General features: G+C 37.5%; 2 protein-coding genes across 2 annotated transcripts in view; one reads left to right on the plus strand and one right to left on the minus strand.

Moving 5' to 3' along the window:
* The first annotated feature begins 4,587 nt into the window (after positions 1–4,587).
* Positions 4,588–10,227, plus strand: LOC140143728 (sterile alpha motif domain-containing protein 15-like). The gene is made up of 3 exons (XM_072165541.1): positions 4,588–4,687; positions 7,334–7,432; positions 7,810–10,227. Exons 1-3 carry the CDS (start codon positions 4,604–4,606, stop codon positions 8,026–8,028), a joined length of 402 nt encoding a protein of 133 aa, XP_072021642.1. The 5' UTR covers positions 4,588–4,603; the 3' UTR covers positions 8,029–10,227.
* Positions 10,228–13,408: 3,181 nt separating this feature from the next.
* LOC140143747 (adipocyte plasma membrane-associated protein-like) overlaps positions 13,409–22,420 on the minus strand; it is a 28,431-nt gene continuing 19,419 nt past the window's right edge. Inside the window, exon 10 of the mRNA XM_072165561.1 lies at positions 13,409–14,016. Coding sequence (XP_072021662.1) covers positions 13,801–14,016 — 216 coding nt within the window. The 3' untranslated portion in view covers positions 13,409–13,800. The remainder of the gene's footprint in view (positions 14,017–22,420) is intronic.

Raw genomic sequence — 22,420 nt, forward strand, 5'->3', positions numbered from 1 at the left:
ATTATGTCAATACAATTGATTGGTGTTACAACATACTTAGATGGAATGCATAGCCACCCAGTGCCAGTATATATTTGCTCAAACTCCAAATACAAAAAGCAACCAATTTTATTGAGGGCGTTTCTTAGGTATATCCTTGTAGACGGGGTTTTACGGTAGTTTACAATAACATTTTTGAAAATATTTTAAAAATATTGTTGTAGTGTGTTTTCATACAAAACGTTTTAAAACGTTTTCATGACCTTTATATAACCCGACATTTTAATGTTATTAAAACGTTATTATGTAAACCAAAAGCCAAAATATAACTTATTAAAAACGTTTTTAAAACGTTTTTGTGTTTGCTGGGATACTTGTCCTATGGATTATTATTTGCTATCTTTGCAAGAGAGTACACCTGTCCTATAGGATGCAGTTAAAGTGCGTGCTATAGCACATCATATATCCACGGATACATTTTGATATGTGCTATCTTCAGTAGATAGCAAACCTCATGCCCATGGCTACATTGCTACTAGCTATTTTCAGTAGAAACCTGTCCTGATCTAGATAAATTTACTAATTAATTTTAACTTTTGTCCACCTGTCCTAGCGATACAGTTATAATGTGTGTGCTATAATAGCACATCATATCCATGATACGTGCCATACGTGCTATCCTAGCAAACCTCCTGCCCCATGGCTAGCTATCTTCAGTAGATGGCATACATGTCCTGATCTATATAGATAAATTAACCACTTGATATTAACTTTTTGTCCACCTGTGTATTATGGATATACCGTATTTGCTATTTGCTATCTTTGTAGAGAGCACACTTGCCCCAGGAATGCAGTTTTTGTGTATGATATCTTCAGCAGATCACATCTTGCCCCGTGGTTACATTTGCTACTTGCCAGCTTTAGCAGATAGCATACCTGGCATGTCCCATGGATACATTTCTTGGTTGATATTCAGGAAACATACCTGTCCTGAATGGATTCATATGTTTGCAACCTGCAGTAGATATCATACATGTCTATATTTGCTGATGACATAGGCCCGTTAAGTAGATACAACATACCTGTCTCATGGTAGACTATGCCATAGTCGAATTTTATTAAAAATATGTTATTATTAGTCATGATGAACCCATTTCGTTGAACTCAAAATTATACTGATGTTTATTAAATTAAAGTAAAATGGTCATAGAGAGTTAAAAATATCAGACGATTAGTGACAATAAAAGTAATTGAATGCAACATTATCTTGCATAATTATAACGGCTCACTTTAATACTGAACAATTCTGATTTTGGAATCTACCAGTTTATTGATAGCGAACCCCGAAATTTCGACTATGAACTTTGAATTGTAAGCAGAACTTTACCCCCTGGACTTTGCTCTCTAAAAACACACTGTCAAGCATACTTGTTTATCAGTCCATTAACCACAATACGCGCTAGATGTTTGATGAGAGATTAACTTCCGCGTCTACACAAAAGCGCCGCAATGGTAATGGCGCGGGCCCAGACGATTTAAACCATAGCGAGGTATGGGCGACCAATCACAAGGCAGATCCATTTAAAGATGCATTACATCATGCCCAATTTTAGTTAGGCCAGAAATTGGCCTAACTCTCCATAGAGTCCCGTGTTAAAAATCTTAACCGCAAGGCAATGTCAGTAGTCCACTTGGGAAGCTAACAAACAGAGGGAGTAGGGTGACTGATCAGATGTGAAAATCTATCAATTGTGCACACATTAATTAAATCAGAGTTTTAAGCTTAAATACAATATCCAGAGTATGCACAATGGGCAAGTGGACTACGGGGTAGTCTAGTCTCATGGCTGATGATGTGTGCTATCTTCAGTAGATATATAGCACACCAGCCCTTTGGCTAGCTACTAGATATCTTCAGTTGATACCATACCTGTCCTATGGATATACATTTGATGATATCTTTAGGGGATTGCCCAACTCTTCTGTCACCTGCATATGGATATATTTGCTACTTGCTATCTTCAGTAGATAGCACACGTGTCCTATGGAAACCCTGTCCAATCTGAGCGAAACTAGACTTGCTAAATGTAATCTATATATTTTATGTATAGTACAGTATAGCAAGTTGCTCAAATATGGCAAACATAATAAAATTGGCATCTAATATAAAACAAACAAACAAAAATAACATTATCAGAATTTTTAATAAAATAAATCCCTTTATTTCATATTTTACTGATTGTACCCTATTTTACCGCACGGTCAATTATGATGGCGATAAATAACCGGTAAATATACCATATAACTTTGCCGGTAATTTACCGACTCATAACACTTCACTATACCTAAATGCTACCCCTAACCTATAACCTAAAATGCCTTAAGGGGGTTCTACACCATGTGGTAAATTTGTGATTATTTTTGCATTTTTCTCAAAAAATAATTACACACTGGTAACAAAAGTTACGTATATTATTGGGGCAAGGAATCCAATTACTACACTGAAATTTCAGTGACTCAAGACAAGCGGATTAGTATATATGATAGGAAACGAGGTACATCCTAGCGGTACCTTATTTCTGATCATAAATAACAAACCGCTTGTCTTGGGTCACTGAAATTCCAGTGTAGTAATTGGATTCCTTGCCCCTATAATATGTATAACTTTTGTTACCACTATGTTATTATATAGTTTTTGAGAAAAATGCAAAAATAGACACAAATTTATCGAGGGGTGTAGTACCCCTTAAAGCCTAACTTTAACCCTTTTCGGACTAATAACCCTTCAGACTAGGGATGTTCCCGTCCTATTGATGTATTTGCTATTTGCTATCTTCAGTATAGATAGAACACTTTCATGGAAACTTTCTCATGGAAACGTTTGCTGTGTGCTATCTTCAGTTGATAGCACGTCTGCCCCATGGATACATATGCTGTGTAGGCCTGCTGTCTTCAGCAGATATCACACTTTTCCCATGGATATATTTGTCTTGTGCTGCTATCTTCAGTAGATAGCACAAATGACATGTCCTGTGTAGAAATAAGGTAAGGTGTAGAGCTATCGTCAATAGATAGTTCACCTGCATGCACTATAGGCCTATGGCTACATTGCTTTTAGCTTAAGTATACGTATAGATAACACACGTGTCCCAAGGATACATTGCGGTGTGCTATCTTCAACATAGCACACGTGTCCCACGGAAATATTTGTTGTGTGCAATCGTAAGTAGCCTGTATCTACGTTTATTTACACTGTCATATCTCAAGTAGATAGAAAACTACCCCCATTGTTGCGCACCATCTTTAGTAGATAACACACCTGTATGCCCAATCAGCCTTTTTGAAGTATGGCGGGAACAAAAGTAGAGGGTGTACTTTGGTTTGGGTAATCTTTTGTATGCTTCCAGCTTCTCAGCTGACAAAAGATTACCCAAATCAAAGTACGCCCTCTCCTTTTGCGCCCGCGCCATATTTCAAAAAGGCTTATGGCTACATTTGCGGTGTGCTATGCTATCTGCCAGTCTTTGCCTATGGCTACATTGCTATAAAGTGTATATCAAAATAAATTATACAGCTTGAAAAATGCCACTAGATTAAAAACTATGAAGTATTTGGTCGATATGCTATATAGTTGACACTAAAGTTCGCGCGACTGGATTTTGACACGGCTCACAAAAATAGCAACTGAGTCCTTATTAATGGTCACACGCCAGTGAAACTTTCTAAGCTTTTACATTTTGTATGGTTACTTTGATATGTTTTTCATAAAATTTAATCAATAGGCCTATTATTGGTTGAACACAAGGACATTTTCGTCATCACATGTCTTTATTATTATGAGGATAAAACTTTATATGTGAGATTCTGAGGAAAAAAACCGCCTAGAGTACCACAAAATCTTGGAAGTGATCCATGTTCTCTAATAAACTTATTTACAAATTCAAAGTATAGACCTCTGGAAAAGGCAACCGTTACTACTAGTTTCACGGCATACCCTCCAAAGTCTAAACAATTTTGAAAAATCTAAAAAAAAAAAAATTAAAAAATCTGTCAAATCGAGAACGAGAACCAAAACATTGATTTTATACGGCCTATGAATATGTCCCAACTTACACCTTTAGTAAATGGAAGCAGGCAAATTCGTAGTGTGCTATTGTCTCATATCCCTGGTCAAGCCTATTAAAATTGCTCTGTTGACATTTATAATTCTATCACATTAAAACCTTCACTTTACCACAGAGAGTCCAATAAGCAACTTCATAATGTAAAACTATTATGCGATTGAAAAAAAGTTGACTGCTTTTTCAATTCTGATTGGTTGAAAGTTATTGTGCCGTCTCATTAGGAAACGCCTTTTATGCCAGTCAATCACTTACGACTTAGCAACAGCGTTAGAAATGTTGAAAACATTTCTCATAAAGCACACATATTGCGAATCTGCTATTCTATCTTTTACTGATCTGATTACAATAATTTCAACTGAAATGATTATGTGATTAAATTTGACACTAATTTCAAGCCAATAATATCCACATGAGGTACCATTTTTGTTTTTAAATATAATTTTAGAGAAAGATTATTTTGGTGTTTCTAGAAATATTGACCACAACCAATAATAACAAAAATGGCCGATGAACCTGCTTGTTTGAGTTGGTCTTGTGAACAAGTCGCTAACTGGGTCGCTCAGCTAGGTTTTCCACAATATAAGGTAAACTAATATGTCGTGGTCATTCATTTTTGTATTTAGATGGATCACATGTATATTCAAAATTCACCATTTTCTCGATATGAGAGACATAAATTGGCAAGCCTGTCATGCATGGCTGTTGAATTCGTCAGTCATGTCAGTCAGGCCACACAATCTGTGTTTATATTTACCTACACTGCAGTTTTTGGCAGAGAAGAATGGCATTGATTACCCCGGGTTGATTACACTTTGAGATCGTGCACAACGTGGGTCGGTAATTGATATGATTGAAGGGGAAAACAACAAAGCGCCCCATTCATAATATATGTCATTCATTAAAAAGGGCGCTCACATCAATCCGAGCAAGTGACTGACATTCTTCTCTTATAGTACCAAGTGTAGGCCTACATTTGACACTACGGGCGCACAGAGTTTTTATGAGACATACTTAATTGTCCCGCAATAACGGGAATTCCTTTAACAACCAGACTTTGCTGTCCTGCAATATCGGGTAATCCGGTCATATTAAACAAGACAATATGTTTTTATCATGCTCTTCGGGCTAAAGGATTGAGTCTCGCATTTTGTGAATAGCGCAATCGTGTTCAGCGAAGTTGATGTTGGTGGGGGGTTACGGTAAAATGGGATGTTACTGATATTTTGCTATTTCTTGTTTTCCATTGAAATATCCATAGACAATTTGAAAAATGCAATACGTTTTTAGCAACGTAATAAAAACAATTTTTTATTTGACTTATTTTAAACAAAATATATTTTATTTGTTCCAACAAAGAATTTCCAACAACTGAGGAGTCAAATTTTACTAGTACAGTTAATTTCCCGACTCCAAACAAAATTTATAAAAGTAATTTTTTAACCACATGGCACATTCCACTGATACATTTTCAAAATATCGTGCTCACATTTGTGGAATTATTTATCGATAAGCGGTTCAAAAAAGTAGCATAATTTGCTGAAAACTGAATCAATTCCCACCGGGTTTTCTTTCAATGGGTGCCATGATGCTTATTACTATTCTTACGTAAAAAGGTCATATGTTGCGTATTTGCATAATTCGGAAACTTCGCTGCTAAATTTCATTCATAAATCTAAAGTCAGAAGCTTTTTCCGACCGATAATGGTGGTGATGTCACCTAAAAATGAGCTAGCTGCGCTTGCGCCGAGTGAAAATAACATCGGCCATTACACACTGCCGAATGCATACTTCAATTATGTCCTCTCATGGTAGTTTTCATGTTATAACAGGACTTCCTTCAATGACCGGACTTAAGGGTACGGTGGGTAATAGTAATTACGAATATTTAATAATGTCCGTTTATTGCAAGGCATCCTATAATGTAAGAAAGTCCGGTAAAAGTCTGTGCGCCAGCACTGTTTGATCGAGAAGTCTATCCTTAATCCAGGCTACTGATAACCGACGATGGATATGAGGACAGAGCTTGGAGCCAGCTCAAATCGTGGCAGAATCAGTGAAGCATAACACCATGTAAAGCAGGAAATTTGTCAGTCAACAATACCGATCACAATGGGTGCATGGGTTATCATAGCACCCAAAATTTGCTCAAATGACACGTCGCTGAATTTGAACATGGTTAATCTCTTAAAAATTAGCAAACTTTACTCTGAAAATACACATTTAAAGTCATCACATTAAATTTCGGTACCATTGAACTTCACAAAAAATTGTTTTTATGTGTTTGAAAATTGGCGACGACTAAGTGACTGAAGTAGTTATTGTTCCATACTGTATCTCTATCCACACAGTTATATTGAGTCGTCGTGGACCTAACATTACGCAGCGTCTTTTGGAGGTTGCCGTAATATTTTGAACATTCTAATCTGTACACAATGCTCCCTACTGGAACCAGGCATATAGACTTAGAGAAGTCTACCTTTGAAATTGCTCACCGATAGCTTCATTTAACATTATCAAAACAAAACTAGTAACTACATACCGGTATTTTAAGTTTAGACGAAATTAATTTGCGTGATGGAAAATGGATCTACAATTATAAGAATAGGCATTTAGTTGATTGAAACATAAAAAATCATGGAATTATTCAATATTCAATATAATGTCAATGGGGTTTATTAGAAAGGAATCCACGCAATGTATAGGGCCCGGTCCCTCAACTCAACACAAAAGTTGGCATATCAACCTATCAGAGTGACTCCGTAAGGAGTGTTGGACAGTATCAACATCAAGGTCAAGACCATGAGAGATACCAAATCTTTCAAAGACCTCCTTTGCAATGATTTTTAATCAAATTTACCCCCTGTTTTCATGCAAAATCAAGGACAAAATTTGTCCAAAAAGAACTCCTTTTTTGTGGTTTTCAATGACTAGAATTTCAAACAGCCCTTTTCAATGACCAAAATTTCAAACACCCCTTCACAATGACACTAAAATATTGACATTAAATTACCAGATTTTCCCAGGTAACCCTTTTATCGAAATTTTGCCAACAGTGCAAATTAAATACCCCTATTTTGCCTATTTCACAGTCCTCACTACTGGTAAAAAATTACCCCTCTTTACCCGGTATGTTACACAAAAGATGATGACCAATTCATGACATGTGACCATGGGTCTACTTCAATGAAGCATCATTATTCAATCCTTTTTTAATCTCATTTCTGTTACAGGAGTGTTTTACAAGAAATTTAATAGATGGTAGAAAGCTGATATTAATAGATGCATCTCATTTACCTCAGCTTGGAATCACAGATTTCAAACATATTCAGGTAAGCTATAAAAAGCATCAATTAGCACTGAGTACACCACTGATCATGTCGGTATAAGCCTGTAGTTTACTGCAACTGTAAGTCCATCTCTAGTCCCTACTCCAATTCCAGAAACAGACATCACTAATTTTTTTGGATTAAAAATTCAAAATTTTGGAAATTTTTGGAAATAAGGGTCAAAAACATGCATTTGTAGGGTGTTTTGTACATTGCATGACAATCAAGCAAAGACTTGTACAAAGACTAATTTGAGGTTAAGCATTCTATTTTGGGAAAACACATTTTCTAATCAATTTTATCAAATTGTGAGTAAGGGAAAACTGTTATTTCTACCAAGTTTTCATCCTCGGTACCGTATTTTTCTTTCTTTCTTCCAGTTCATATCACAATGCGTTCGGCAGATGTTAGAAATTGAAGATCCTGACTGGAGTCGTAGCATCTCATTACCGCACAGGGAGCCGCTGGGAATGTATCTGGAAAGGAAAAGCATCACTGGATACAAAGCAGACAATCTCACATTTAATAAGTACCAGAAAGAAGTTAGGAGAGATGAGTTGGCATTCCATGCTGGAGCTAAACTGGTTATACCAAAGTAAAATTTGTGTTGTAGACACTTGTACTTCAAAAGTGAACAATCTGACAATGTAGTGAATATCATGTGGATATTTAATTGATTGACATCTCCTTGCTAACGCTGAAATGTTTGAAGTATTGTAAGTCATCATCAATATTAAAGGGAATTGGTTTATATGAATGAATGTCATGTTTGTTTTTATGTGGATAAGGAGTGAATCTAAGAACCTGTGACAAATCCTTTCAAAATTATGTAAGCAGCAAGAAAGCTGCCATGATAGGAAGAATTTTACTTAAAATATTTTTGTATTACTCCAGGGAACTTTGCTTATGAAATATGAAATAAGTTATCACTTTTATCACATGAATTCCATTTATTACAGATGATTGTTCTTACTTGATAACATCATACATGTACATTACATATTGTAAGTCATCATTGATAATGTGTTTGCAGAATTCAATACCTGAATATGAAAAGGGCCCAAGCCCATTTTGAAAATTTGTCTTTGTCATCTCAATGAGACCAATGATGATTCCTTCCTTGTATGCAAACAACTAGTATGTATCACAATCAGATACCTGATTATGATATACTAGTAGTTTGCTTTTAAAACTATATAATTGTTGTCATCTTTGGTTTCATCTCAAATGACAGACAAATTTCCCACATGGACTTGGGCAATTTTCATATTCAGATACAAAGCGATTTGTGTGTAGTAGTTTTTCCTGTATATTATGTATTTATATATAGCACAGTCATGACAGTGCAAGAGAAAATCATCACCTTGATTATATTAATATTTATATTTGTATATAGGCCTACCTATTAACCATGAAAATAATTTATTGCAGTTATTTCAAAGTAAATTATGACCAAAAGAAAATGAGGTAAGAAAGTTTGTATGTGGAGGATGTGATGTACAGACTGCACAGAGTGGATTTTGTTGTACATCAAGTGAACTTGGGGACTCAGATGGCTGAATATATCTGAATGACATTCACATACCACTTCACCCTCAAAACTGCAGGTTGTAAATGTATATGTATATGTTTGTAAACACCAACCAACAAGGACACACACAGAAAATCACTGTTTAACAGTGGACGCGTGGTTCTAGGTGTAAAACACCAAAAGAAAGCTTCAAATCAATATAGCTATTAGCTGATGAGTCTCACTTGGCTAGTACAAATTTAACAATATCCACAGTAAGGTGAAAAACTCAAATGTGTGTGTCCATGGTTGCATAGTAACTCTTATTATACAAGTAGTATTTTTCAAGTAATCATTTGCTGTTTGTGATCTTGTGCATGCAAAAAATAAATTATTGCAGCCCTATGAACTTGACCAATGTTAACTAGCTGTACTACAAGATGACCCTTGTGATGAAACCAAATGAGCAAAATTACATTGATATCCTTCAACAGTATTTATGAGAAACACTGTCAAACACAATCAGCATTTTACCCCCTCCCTAAAGAAACTACAGTCCAACCTGTTTTAATGGCTATGATGGGACCAAGCATCAGGCGGAAAATGAAATATCTGGATATAAAGTGAAGAGTGTATAATTCTACTGGTCAGTGCCAGAAGTGGGTAAGTGCAATAGTTGCCATGTGTAGATGAGAACAATACACTGTGTGTAACTTGCCAAATGTTCACAGGGCGGCTATTGCATTTACACACTTACACTGATCAGTCAAATTCTACATTGAATGCCCAAGTGTAGAATTGGGACATCAAGTGATTCATAATTTTTACACTGAAAACATGGTATTTGAGTACATGTATAACACAGTAGTACACAGAAAAACATGTTCAATCCTTCAGAGCATGAAAACCAGGTGTTATGGCATTGTAAAACATGTTTCCCATTGAAGATCATTTGACCAGGTAACCAGGGAGATCTATATAAAAGAGTTCTGGATATGAAAGGTTGGACTATAATAGTATCATTCATAGGATTGCATCAATCTTTTTGTTTGTTTTTGCGAGTTATAAAATTTATTATCTGGTTCACTGGTTGTACTTGATTCCATCACAATATACAAATTGTATGTCAAATATTTATGTTTACTTCAGTGTAGTTCTATGGTCAGTAATTATTGTTTTAGGATGCTTGGTTTGTGTGTAGATTCATGCTCTCCCATATGTATTATGTAATGAACAGATATTTGGGTAGATATTTGAGTATTAAAATTAAATCCATTCACAAAGAAAATCTGTACATTTTGTTGTTTGTTTACCTTGTGTCAGTAATACATGAATATACTGCGCCAAAAAAGTATCCTTACACTTGGAAAAATAATCACAATTCCAAAACTGAACCATAATGGGGTAAATTTGTTTTTGCAATAGATGCACTATTTAATCCTGCACATTATGACACCACATTGAATCCAATGTGACCTCAAGAAGTAAAGTTACAAGCGATTGAATAGACAAAGGTCCAGTTTCAAAAGTGATAAACAGGCCTATACAAGACGCAAAAAGATTCCAACAAGCGCAGCAAAGACAACACAGTTTCTTCCATGAAGCTTTATTTAAAGCAGTTTTTATTTCAGATTTTACTTCTCTGTACTTTCATAACTCATATTTTATTTGTCAGTTCTTTTGTTTCAGTTTCAGTTTTCTTTTGTTCACACATAAATTAGCCATTCACAACTCTCAAAGCAGATGTCTAGTCTGTGGAGTTTTGAATAGGCCAGTTTGTCACTTTTAAAACTGGACATTCATCTATTCAAATGCTTGTAACTTTGCTTCTTGAAGTCACATTGGATTCAATGGGATCTCATATTAATGTGCCAGATAAGAAATTTACCCCAATATGGTTCAGTTTTGAAATTGTGATTATTTTTCCAAGTGCAAGGATACTTTTTTTTGGTGCAGTATAGTATACCAACATTACAGGTGATCAAAATAAATGAAAAGGCAAAAAAGGGTATTTTCTTAAAAGATAATGTTAAATGCATGCAATATTCACCATTAACATCATATTTTGTCAGTGGCCTCTACATGATCAAACCTATGCTGCAGACTAAGGACTGTCGATATATTGATAATAATCAATACTTTCGATATGGCCAATATCACTTTCTGAAAAAAAAAGATATATCCAAGTTGCCAATAATGAAAAAAAGTTGAAAAATCAGGTGTATGCAGTGTGTTCGCTGCCCCTATTACACCAGAACAGACACATTTAATATGTCAAAACCTCTGGAATAAATAACTGTTCCTTTATTTTACCGCAGTTGAAAGTTTATATTCCATTCTACTTTCTGAAGCTTTTAGTGACAAAAAATTGGGAGGAAAATCGATATATCGATGGTCCTTACTGCAGACACATGTCCTGCTGGTGAAATTAGCACCTATGGCCACTGGAGCTCACTGGCAAGAACTGGTGCCTTTTATCTGTTCCAAATCCAGTGACACCTCATGCATATTTTCCTGGATATGAGTAGGCCTATGTTCACTGGAGGGGTAAAACACTAGTAGTAGTACTATAACAGCCATGTTGTATTGATTTTCCAACGTAAAATGTGGATACATGTTGTATTGATTTTCCAACGTAAAATGTGGATACCTATTTCAGTATGTACATCCACAGGTCCAGGGAAATTAATGAGGTGTCACGTACTGGAGTTGGAATAGATAATATTAAATAGCTACTACAGTGAATTTTCTTGGACACTACAGTGAATTTTCTAGGACAAATAATAAAAAAAACCAAGTGACCTATGAAGTTTCCTAGGCAGAAAGAAAAACAAACCACACAAATTATGTACCTAAAATATAACCAAAGTTTTATTAATTGCATAATTTCATTTTCTCAGTACTGACAAATACATGTATGAAGTAGTTTTCCAATCATGTTATATTCCATTACTCCTTTACATCAAAATGAGCAGTAAAACTTCAATATTCATAATTATTAGTATGAAAAACAAGCTGTAGCAAAATGATTGGTACCCATCAGTTTTCAGTGATACTTATTATGGACAAGAATACCACATCAAAATGCAACATAATTAACCTTATAAAATGTCAAAATATATAAGTATTGGACATTTTCAAAGGTAGCATTTGGAAAAAGTCTGCTTTTTAAATAAACATTGACACTGAAGTGCGTCTCAATTATTTTTATACAGCCTGTAGAACTCCATACAATACCCAGCAAACACAAAAATGTTTTTGAAATGTTATAAATGTGTTATGAACATGTTTTGGTTTTGGTCATAACTTTTGAATGACATTCAAATGTCAGGTTATGTAAAGGTCATGAACAGGTTTTAAAACATAATTATGAAAAAACTACAATATTTTAAAAATGTTGTTAAAATGTTATTGCAAAATATTTTTGGCGAACATTTTTGAAAAACACTGAATAATATTATGTTAGAATGTTTTGCATTAAGTTTTCAAAAATTGTTCTGAATGTTATTGAAACCATTGCTACCCTTTATATAGCCCAACATTTAAGCGTTTTCTGTAAAACGCTTTTGTGTTTATTGGGTATATCAGTATCATAAGAATATACAGCAAGGCATTTCAATGACTATTGTATGTAACGGCATCTTAGCTAGGATTTGACAAGGGCTTGGTCATTTTCACCAAAACTGCGTCCAAATTTTGACCCTGCACCTTCTTGGGGTTCAGTCCATGGTCTTATTTGACAAGTGTCCGTCATTTTCACCAGAACTTCCTGTCCAAAATTTGACCTGAAAACACAAATTATACCTCTACACATTCTGGGAGTTCAGTCAGTTCAAATACCTATTGCTATAGCCTTGATTTATTGTCTAGTTTTGTTTTGAGTTCACAGAACTTATTTGAGCATTATTTTAGTATCTGCCAGAGGCATTAATCCCAGGCATTAATCTTGCTTGTCTCAGGAGCAAACTGCCCATCTAAAATGACGGGTGAACGGTTAAGAGAATGCATTCAAATTCTATCTGGAACCCTGTCCGTTTTTACAAACCTGGTCCTTGAATGACTGGAATAAGGTCCAATTGATTTATAATAATCATAATTCTCTAATTCATGGTTTGATATTGTGATTAACAAAATTATACAAAATAAATTCAACTTTTATATTATTCCTCCGTAATAAAGCAACTCTTATGAAAGGCATACTTTGTGTAAGAAAATAGAATCTCAATTCATTCTCTGAACGGACAAAGACAATGCAAGACACAAACAAAGAATGTTACTTTCACATAAGTTCTTCGGAAAATACAATGAAATGGTCTTTGTGATCACACATTTTGACTTAACAATCAAAATTTTATGCAACTTTTTAGTGAATATTGAAAAGTATACTTATTTCAATTTATTTCTTACATGTATATAAACTAATGTAACAGAAAACCTTTGGTTGGAATGGTTATTTCACAAAACTTGGAAACACTGTTTTGGCATACAATACTACTTCAATCATCTTTTACTTCCATAATATATGCATAAAAGCATCAAATAACATCACAAATCAATGAAAGACAATTTACAAGTTGCACTACAACTAAGCCTACATGATGCATACATGTATACCCCTAACCTAACATAACATACCCTATCCAAAGTATAATCAATTGACTCCAAATAAAGAATATGAAAGTTAATGAAATTTAAAATGTATGTCAATTGCAAGACAATACAGTAAAATAACTGTAACATATCCAATACATATAAATATAAAACATGTCTTTGTACTTGAGATGGCTGAACATTTACCAAAATACTGTAATCAATCACACATTTTCAGTGAAAAAAATGATCAAAAAATCGCATGTTTTCATCACATCTTATTAGTTCTCATGTCAACTTTCACTAAATATGGTGCATTAAATGATCCCAGATAGAGGGCGTCTCCTGTATCTAACACTTCACTGACAGAACCAACGACTTCTCCTGTTGGGTCATGAAGACTTCTCCTTATAAGACCTTCTTGGTCCAGCTCAATTATCATACCATATGTGGGTAAGAGTGACAGAAGTTTTGCTGGACTCACAAACTGAAACAAGAAAAGGGAAAATATGAGTGTTCATTAATAAAAAGAGGGATGACTGATTGAAAGCCACATACCATAAAGATTTTCCTAATGGTGCACTTGGGCTCCTTTGTCTTGGGGTAAATTTCATCAGCAAATAGAGAGCTCCCTACTCTGATATCCCAACAAGAATTAAGGTTCTGTGCCCTTATTTGTTTGTTTTTTTATTTTACTAAAGGGTACTTGCCTAAAATTCCACTTACCGTATTTTGTCAAATAAACGCCCCAGGGGGCGTTACATTTTCCAAAGGGGGGGCGTTTATTCAAGGTCAATTTTAGAACGATAATTCCCGTTAAAATCATTAGGTAAACTAAAAACACACGCTAAAATGACGAACTATGAACTAGAAACACAGACTTCTTGCTCACTTCGGGTTTCTGATCCAGATTTTAGCCAATTATTGGCGCTATTATGGACCATATGCGCAACTTGGTAAGCTTACTACACAAGATAGCATGGAAATATCGGCATTTTTGAAACATCTTGGTTGAAAAAAAAGTGGTGGGGCATTTATTTGAGGGGGGGGGGCGACTATTTGACAAAATATGGTATGTAAAGTGCACCCATAGTTCCATTAAGCAAATCTTTGCGGTATGTGAGTAGAAAATTTCATTTGTCCGACATTACTTGTTACCTTCTAGATGAAGACATTTCATCAGAGACATGTTACTTTTCTGCTCTATCTGAAGGATACACTGCAATATTTTCTTCGCCACTGTATGATGTGTAAATAATTACAAAAAAGGTTTCCAAGAAAAGATTCACCTACTTCCTCCATGTAAATATTTAAGGTAATTTAGGTCAACAATTAGTTTGGATTGGAGTAATGTCTTCATCTAAAATGTGTCACTTTTTCCCAACCTAACAGCAAAGCTAGAGTTAATCACAATACAATTCAGACAGGTGTAATAAACAACACTGTATTGTCAAGGCAGGATACAGGTCTACATGGCCAAGTTGTTATTAACACTATCTAGTTAGAATTATCATTACAGTATGAATGAACATATTGAGACTGCTGCTTAATTTACAGGTGCCATACTTCAGACCATATCAATAAAATACAACATCAGAACTGCTTTTCTTAATGTCTTTCAGGTCAAACAGTAACCAATTACATAGCTCACAAAAAGAAGTTATTCATTAGAAGAACGCCAGCGCTGTCACCTTCAGAGCCTTATTTTACCCTTTTTATGATGAGTACTCCATTGTAGTTTCCTCTTGTGAAGGTGGCTTGGGAATAGTTATACCCGCATGCGAAGCATGAACGGGTATATTGCCATTCTATGGTTATACCCGCATGCGAAGCATGAATGGGTATATTTCTCCTTCTTCTCCTCCTCCATCAAACACAACATTCTGTCAAGGCTAGTGCTAAAACTACAAGGGCCACAGGGCCCATATGTGGTACACTTATGGGCCCTACCCCGTAGATTTATCCTTTGCCCATCTTGGCCCCAGAGGTCAAAGGTCACGGGCCCCAGGGGCCCAAATGTAAAAATACAAAGCATGCCGTTTCTCATCAGATGAAGCAGCCTCATGGCCCTGAGTTGGTACACTGATAGCCCCAGGGTACTCTATATATACAAGTATACATGAGCCCCATATGTCATATATTATGGGCCCCAGGGCCCCAAATGTTAAAAAAAAGGGGCAACAGATTGACAAGGCTAGTGCTAAAACTATAAGGGCCCCAGGGCCCATATGTGATACACTTATGGGCCCCACCCCGTAGATTTATCCTTTGCACATCTTGGCTCCAGAGGTCAAAGGTCACAGGCCCCCAGGGGCCCAAATGTAAAAATACAAAGCATGCTGTTTCTCATCAAATGAAGCAGCCTCAGGGCCCTGAGTTGGTACACTGATAGCTCCAGGGGTACTCTATATATACAAGTATACATGAGTCCCATATGTCATATATTATGGGCCCCAGGGCCCCAAATGTTAAAATAAGGGGCAACAGATTAATTCATTCATGGTTTATTAAAAGACACGGTAGCAGCTAAAAGCTGAATTGCTGTGAAATTTACAATCATTAAAAAACAACAAAAAGCATGACATAGATTTAAATATCAGAAAATATCACTTAGACGGGTACTACACCCTCGATAAACCTCGTCCACTCTCGCATCCCTCCCAAAACCAACAACACAGTGGCAACAAGAGTCATGCACATCACAGGGGCAAGGAATCCAACCACCACACGGAATCCCAGTGACCCAAGACAAGCGGTCCGTTATTCATGATAAGAAATAAGGTACCGATAGGATGAACCCGTTCCCATCATATACACTGAACCGCCTCGTCCCGAGCCACCGTAACCCCAGTGCAGCAATTGGACCCCCGCCCCAACAACATACACAACCCCCGCCACCAGTGTGCTACTACTTTCTGAGACAAATGCAAAAATAGTCACAAATCAACCACAGGGGTGCAGTACCCCCTTAAAGTACACAAAATAAACCAAGGGGCGAAACCTCATCCTGTAACCAGAACCCACAGAAAGAGAGGTCCGCAGCTAAAAGTGCGTTCAACTGGACCCGGGAAAATGGTGGAAAGGAGGTGGTTTCACCCCAAGGATAAACTTATTCAAATAGTAATGACCAATAAATATGATATTGCACGTGAAGAAATACATTATTCAAAATAAATAACAGTAAAAAGAAGGAGTCGTGTTGGGGCGAGTCATCATGATCCCAGAGGGGTGAGAGAGAAAGAGATGGAAAAAAGCACCAAACCCCTAATGAGGGCATGGCCACTCGCTCCAAAGCAACTACACCAATAAAACATATCAAAGCATACAAGAAGATCAAAAGTTTAAATACTATTGCACGTATGGAATATAAAGTCTGCACAAAAAGAAACCCAGCTGCCACAAACACGCCCACAGCCTCAGACCCAATAACTGTTTCCACAACACTTCAACATAAAAAGAAGGATGAACCACCCACGCGCATTTTGACACCAAACCCGTCAAATGTCGCCCAATATCAACAACACAGCAGTGCTTCTAAAGAACAATATCCCAATTCAAAAGTTGCAGTTTACATCGATCAATGGCCACCATGCCAGCACGGCAGCACGCAAAGCCCGCCACCATCCTCACGCCTATTTTCAAATCAACACAAACAGCTGCAACTCCCAAACCCGGGCATTTCTCCCCCAAAACACCGCTGCATTACCAATACTGCACAAAATTGGACAAATTGGGCATCAAAACGCGCGCAAATAAATCATCCCTCCCCATGCTGAAACACTGAGAAAACAACCATTAGTTCCGAAGCCACAAGCGTGCCCACAACAGCTGAGCCTCTCCTTGTGCAGACTTTATATAAAAGATGTAACACAGGCATTGTAAACAAAAGCGACACATGGTTAAATTGTTGAAATGCACATCAGGTATGAAAACATCACTATAAAAAAGGTTGGTACATATTGCAGTTAAGAGTTCAGCAGTCTGGTTAGGTAAGGTATTGCACTATCATAATATCGTTTGGTTTTCCAAGTTTGGGTTGTAAGTTTGTGAGCTCCACGCAAGTTTCTGCCATGGGCAGAACGCCTATCAGTAGGTAACCAGTCACGGAAGGTTGGGTCTTCAAGTAATTTTTGGCAAAGTCAAGACATATTTGATGCCTTCTTGTAGCCAACGAATCTAGGGAGCATACTTGGAGTGCATCATGATAAGATATGTATAATTTGTTGACGCAACATGATTCTCAGTGCCCGCTTCTGGACTCTTTCTAAAGCAGCGGATTGAACATTTGTGAGACTGCTATGCCACACAGGGACCGAGTACTCTAGCAGTGGTCTGATGAAGCCAACGTAAATGGTGATCAGATCTTGCAGGGGCAAGTTAAACCGCTTAAGAGTAGTTAACATGAACAATCTACCTGCAGCACGTTTTATGACACTGTTGATATGAATGTCCCACTTTAAGTCACTGCTGATCTGAACACCCAATACCTTGACAACATCAACCTCTGCTAATTGCTGATTGCATAAATAATAGCGGAGAAGGTGTGACTGGTGATTTAGAAAAACCAACCATCATCGACATGCACTTGGTTGCATTGAGTGACATATTATTGCTCTCAGACCATTGGTCAAAGTTATTAAGATGCTCTTGGAGATGACTTCGCTGGTTCAGCCTACATTTCTCCACTAGTGTGATATCATCTACATATTTCAGTGCAGAAATTTGCTGAACATTGGAGATGGCAGCATCATTGTTTAACACTAAGAATGAACCTGGGCCAACCAAGGTACCTTGTGGAACACCCCCTTTCAGGGTTCTCCAACTAGAAGTGATAGACTGGTAACGCACACACTGAGACCTATTGCTAAGAAAATCGCACAACCATGGAATGATTTCAGGCCTGGTACCCATATCAAGGAGCTTGGGGATGATGATGTTATGATCAACCCGATCAAATGCTTTACTAAAATCAGTTACCACTACTCTACATGTACAGGGGCGGACTGGTGGTTTTAGGCGGCCGTGGCAAATTGATTAAGACCGGCCCTATTACTCAAATAGAGCGCCCAGGGAGCGGCGACTAAGCGCATGGGGTCCAGGGGCCAGCGTAAGGGCCCCTGGTGGGGTCCAGGGGCAAAGCCCCGAAAACTAGGGTTTTAGCTATACTAGGGGTCAGAAAGCCCGTGTTTAACAACGATTTCTCAAGCCAAATTCCATTTGTACAGACTTGAAATATTCTTTATCCATTGTCACTCACTTGCAATAATCAAGATCTAACCAACAGTTATTCAATTTTCCTTTATAAGTAGTGTGCATGTTTTATGTCTTGAAATAACACCTTTTGGCGACATTATAAGTTTATTGTACAAATGCACGCAAAGCGCACAAACATTTTTGGCATATTGAAGCTAAACTGGTGATGATGCAGTGGAATAAATTCGCGCGAAGCGTGAAAAAATTGACACTTTTTAGGCTAAAATGGCCAAATATGAGATTTATTTGGTCAGAAACTCACATAGGCCTACAGGTGTCATCATGGGGGCGAGATTGTATGGACCATCCCCCTTTTAAAATATTGGGGGGATTTATCCCCCATCCCCCGGATCTACGCTTATGAGTTGAAACATCAAAAGGGAAAGAAATTGACTGAGTAATGTGCCCGGTAATGTGGAACAGACTGGTGTCCCATGTCCGCACATCCCCGTCACTTCGAAAGTCGAGTGCCTATAGGCCTATCAGCCCCTATTTTAACAGGCCTTAGGTCCTATCACTATGCAGACAAACAATGGACACACTGTGTAGGCCCTTATATTACTCATCCCCCCTCAATTATCTCCCTCTTTTCTTCTCTTTTCCTTTCTTTCTCCTATTTCTGCCTATATACCAAATGCCCATATCGGCCCAAGCCTCATTCCGCAGCCGCAATGAAATACCAATATTCCAGCCGGCCCAATATTTTGCTGTTGGCTTAAAATTTAAAAATTTTACTGTATCGCATCTAGAGTATTGGCCTTCTGCTGTATATACGGTCTAGAGAGGCGATTCAAAAGGCCATTTGTAGGTGATGCCGCGACGGTGTAGGGGCTTACTATAGTGGTCGGCTTATAATAGCTTAGTGTTAGAACCTGTTAGAGGGCCTATACCGTAAGCCCTATGGCCTATGTCTTAGGCCTTACGCCTTCGGCCCTATGCCTCAGGCCCTAGGGCCTATGTCTTAAGCTACTATACTCCTTCCCCAATCTCTCCCCTTTTCTTCTATTTTCCCTTTCTTTCTCCTCTTTTTCCCTTTCTCTCTTTCTCTTTTTTCTCCCCTTCTCCTTTCTTTTCCTTTTTCTTTCTTTTTCTCTTCTTTTTGAGCAACCGGCCCTGAGCTGCCCAGAACCAAGCGGCCCATGTGGCGATCGCCACAACGCCACAGTGGCCAGTCCGCCCCTGTACATGTACTCTTACATGTAGGTTTATCAGTATGCTCATACAACTCGTTGAGCAGTTTCACAAGATAATGGGATGTAGATCTGCCCTTTCTATTACCAAATTGGTTCACATCAATGCGAGGCTCAATGTCTTCCATGACCCAATTCATGATGAAAAATTCAGCTACTTTAGAGAAGTGATCAGTGAGTGAAATGGGTCGTAGTTTGTCCCAAGTAGGGCGAGTAGTTTTCGGTATCGGCACTACAACCGCCTTCTTCCATTAACAAGGCCAGCTATAAAACTACAAGGGCACTAGGGCTCATATGTGGCACATGTATGGGCCCTAAGTTGTAATGTGTCTTCTGCCCATTTTGGCCCCAGATGTTTAAGACTAGGGGCCCCAGAGGCCCAAATGTTAAAACAAAGGGCCGGTCAAGTAGCTACAGGGTTTAGATTTGGTACACTAATAGGTCTTCAGCATTATATTGTTATACGTATATATGAACCCCATGTGTCACATAATATGGGCCCCAGGGCCCCAAACTCTAAAACATAGGGCGGCCGTTACTCCGTAAAAAAGCAGCTACAATGTCCAGCTTGAGTCTGCTGATAGCACTTGAGAATTATATTTCAACATATGCACATGAGCCCCATAAGTCAAATATTATGGGCCGGGGCCCCAAATGTTAAAGCAAAGGCCCGGCCGTTTTTCATCAAATAAAGCTGCTTCAGAGCTCATAGTTTGTACACAGACTGCACCTGAGAATTATATTGTTTTATGTACATATGAGCCCCATATGTCACATAGTATGGGCCCAGGGCCCCAAACGCTAAAACATAGGGCCAGCCGTTACTCAGTAAATAAAGCAGCTACAGTGCCCAGCTTGAGTCTACTGATAGCACTTGAGAATTATACTTCAACATGTGTACAGCCTCATAAGTCAAATATTATGGGCCAGGGCCCCAAATGTTAAAAAGGGCCGTCCGTTTATCATCAAATAAAGCAGCTTCAGTGCTCGGAGTTTGTACACAGATTGCACCTCAAGTAATTATATTGTTAATAACACCCACCCCACCCCATTCACAGACAATAGCGTAATTATAATAATATAGATGACAGAAAGCGTTAAGGCTGTACCAGTTAAATTACATACCCATTGGCTGTTCTATTTAATTTACATACTCCCTCTGAAATGGCCACAAAATAGGCTGTCCTATTTAATTTACATACTCCCTCTGAAATGACTGTTCCATTTAATTTACATACTTACTCTGGAATAGCTTGCCCATAATCAAATTGCATATTGTGAATTTCAATAGCGTATTAGGCCTATAATAATTATAGATGATGATAATTGGAAATACCATGTGTGAAGCGTTAAGGCTGTTCCATTCAATTTACATACCTTTGGCTGTTCCATTTAATTTACATACTCCCTCTGAAATGATCCCAAAATAGCTGTTCTATTTAATTTACATACTCCCTCTGAAATGGCTGTTCGATTTAATTTACATACTCCTTCTGGAATAGCTTTCTCCTAATCAAATTGCATATTGTGAATTTCAATCTATCAAATTGCATAGCTTCACTGTGAATTAGAGAGACTGACAATAAGTCCTCAGCAAATAAGGACTGTAAGTTTGTGTAAACCGATAACATGCGGGTATAGCCGTATTTGTGTACAAATATATAGCCTTCTAGTTTCTTCTCCTTCTCCTCTTCCTCCTCCATCAAACACAACATTCTGTCAAGGCTAGCGCTAAAACTACAAGGGCCACAGGGCCCATATGTGGTACACTTATGGGCCCTACCCGTCAGATTTATCCTTTGCCCATCTTGGCCCCAGAGGTCAAAGGTCACGGGCCCCAGGGGCCCAAATGTAAAAATACAAAGCATGCCGTTTCTCATCAAATGAAGCAGCCTCTGGGCCCTGAGTTGGTACACTGATAGCCACAGGGGTACTCTATATATGGTCAATTCCAGCGAAAGCGGGACAAAATTCTCTCTATGTTAACTTTTCACTTTAAAATGTCATTAATAAAGGAAATCACGTTATTGATGGAGCATATCATGTCACGTCCAATGTGCTCTCTTTGTGCATATAGGCCTTTACTAGCAAGTCATACCAGGGGACAAGTTATGGTAGCTTAAATGAATTGACGTTACCCACAATTCAAAGATAAAGCACCATATATGTCATTGAATGTCCTTCAATCAAAATGAAATTATTATTGTTAGAAAGCCGTTTGCATGATCTCTCATCATATGTAAAACGATTGAATTCCACCAAAGTTTGTGGACACTAGAGGCCATTAAGTCAATTTGGCTAATAATTTTGTTACCCGCGTATCAAAAATAAAATGATCGTTCTGAAAAATGTTAAGCGAATATGCCATAAATGACTATATCATGAAACGAAGTTTCGTTCTATAATTCTGAGGTCTAAGTGAATATTTTATGCAAATACGTTTTACCC

This window comes from Amphiura filiformis, unplaced genomic scaffold (genome assembly GCF_039555335.1).
Source record: "Amphiura filiformis unplaced genomic scaffold, Afil_fr2py scaffold_26, whole genome shotgun sequence".
NCBI classification, from domain to species: domain Eukaryota; kingdom Metazoa; phylum Echinodermata; class Ophiuroidea; order Amphilepidida; family Amphiuridae; genus Amphiura; species Amphiura filiformis.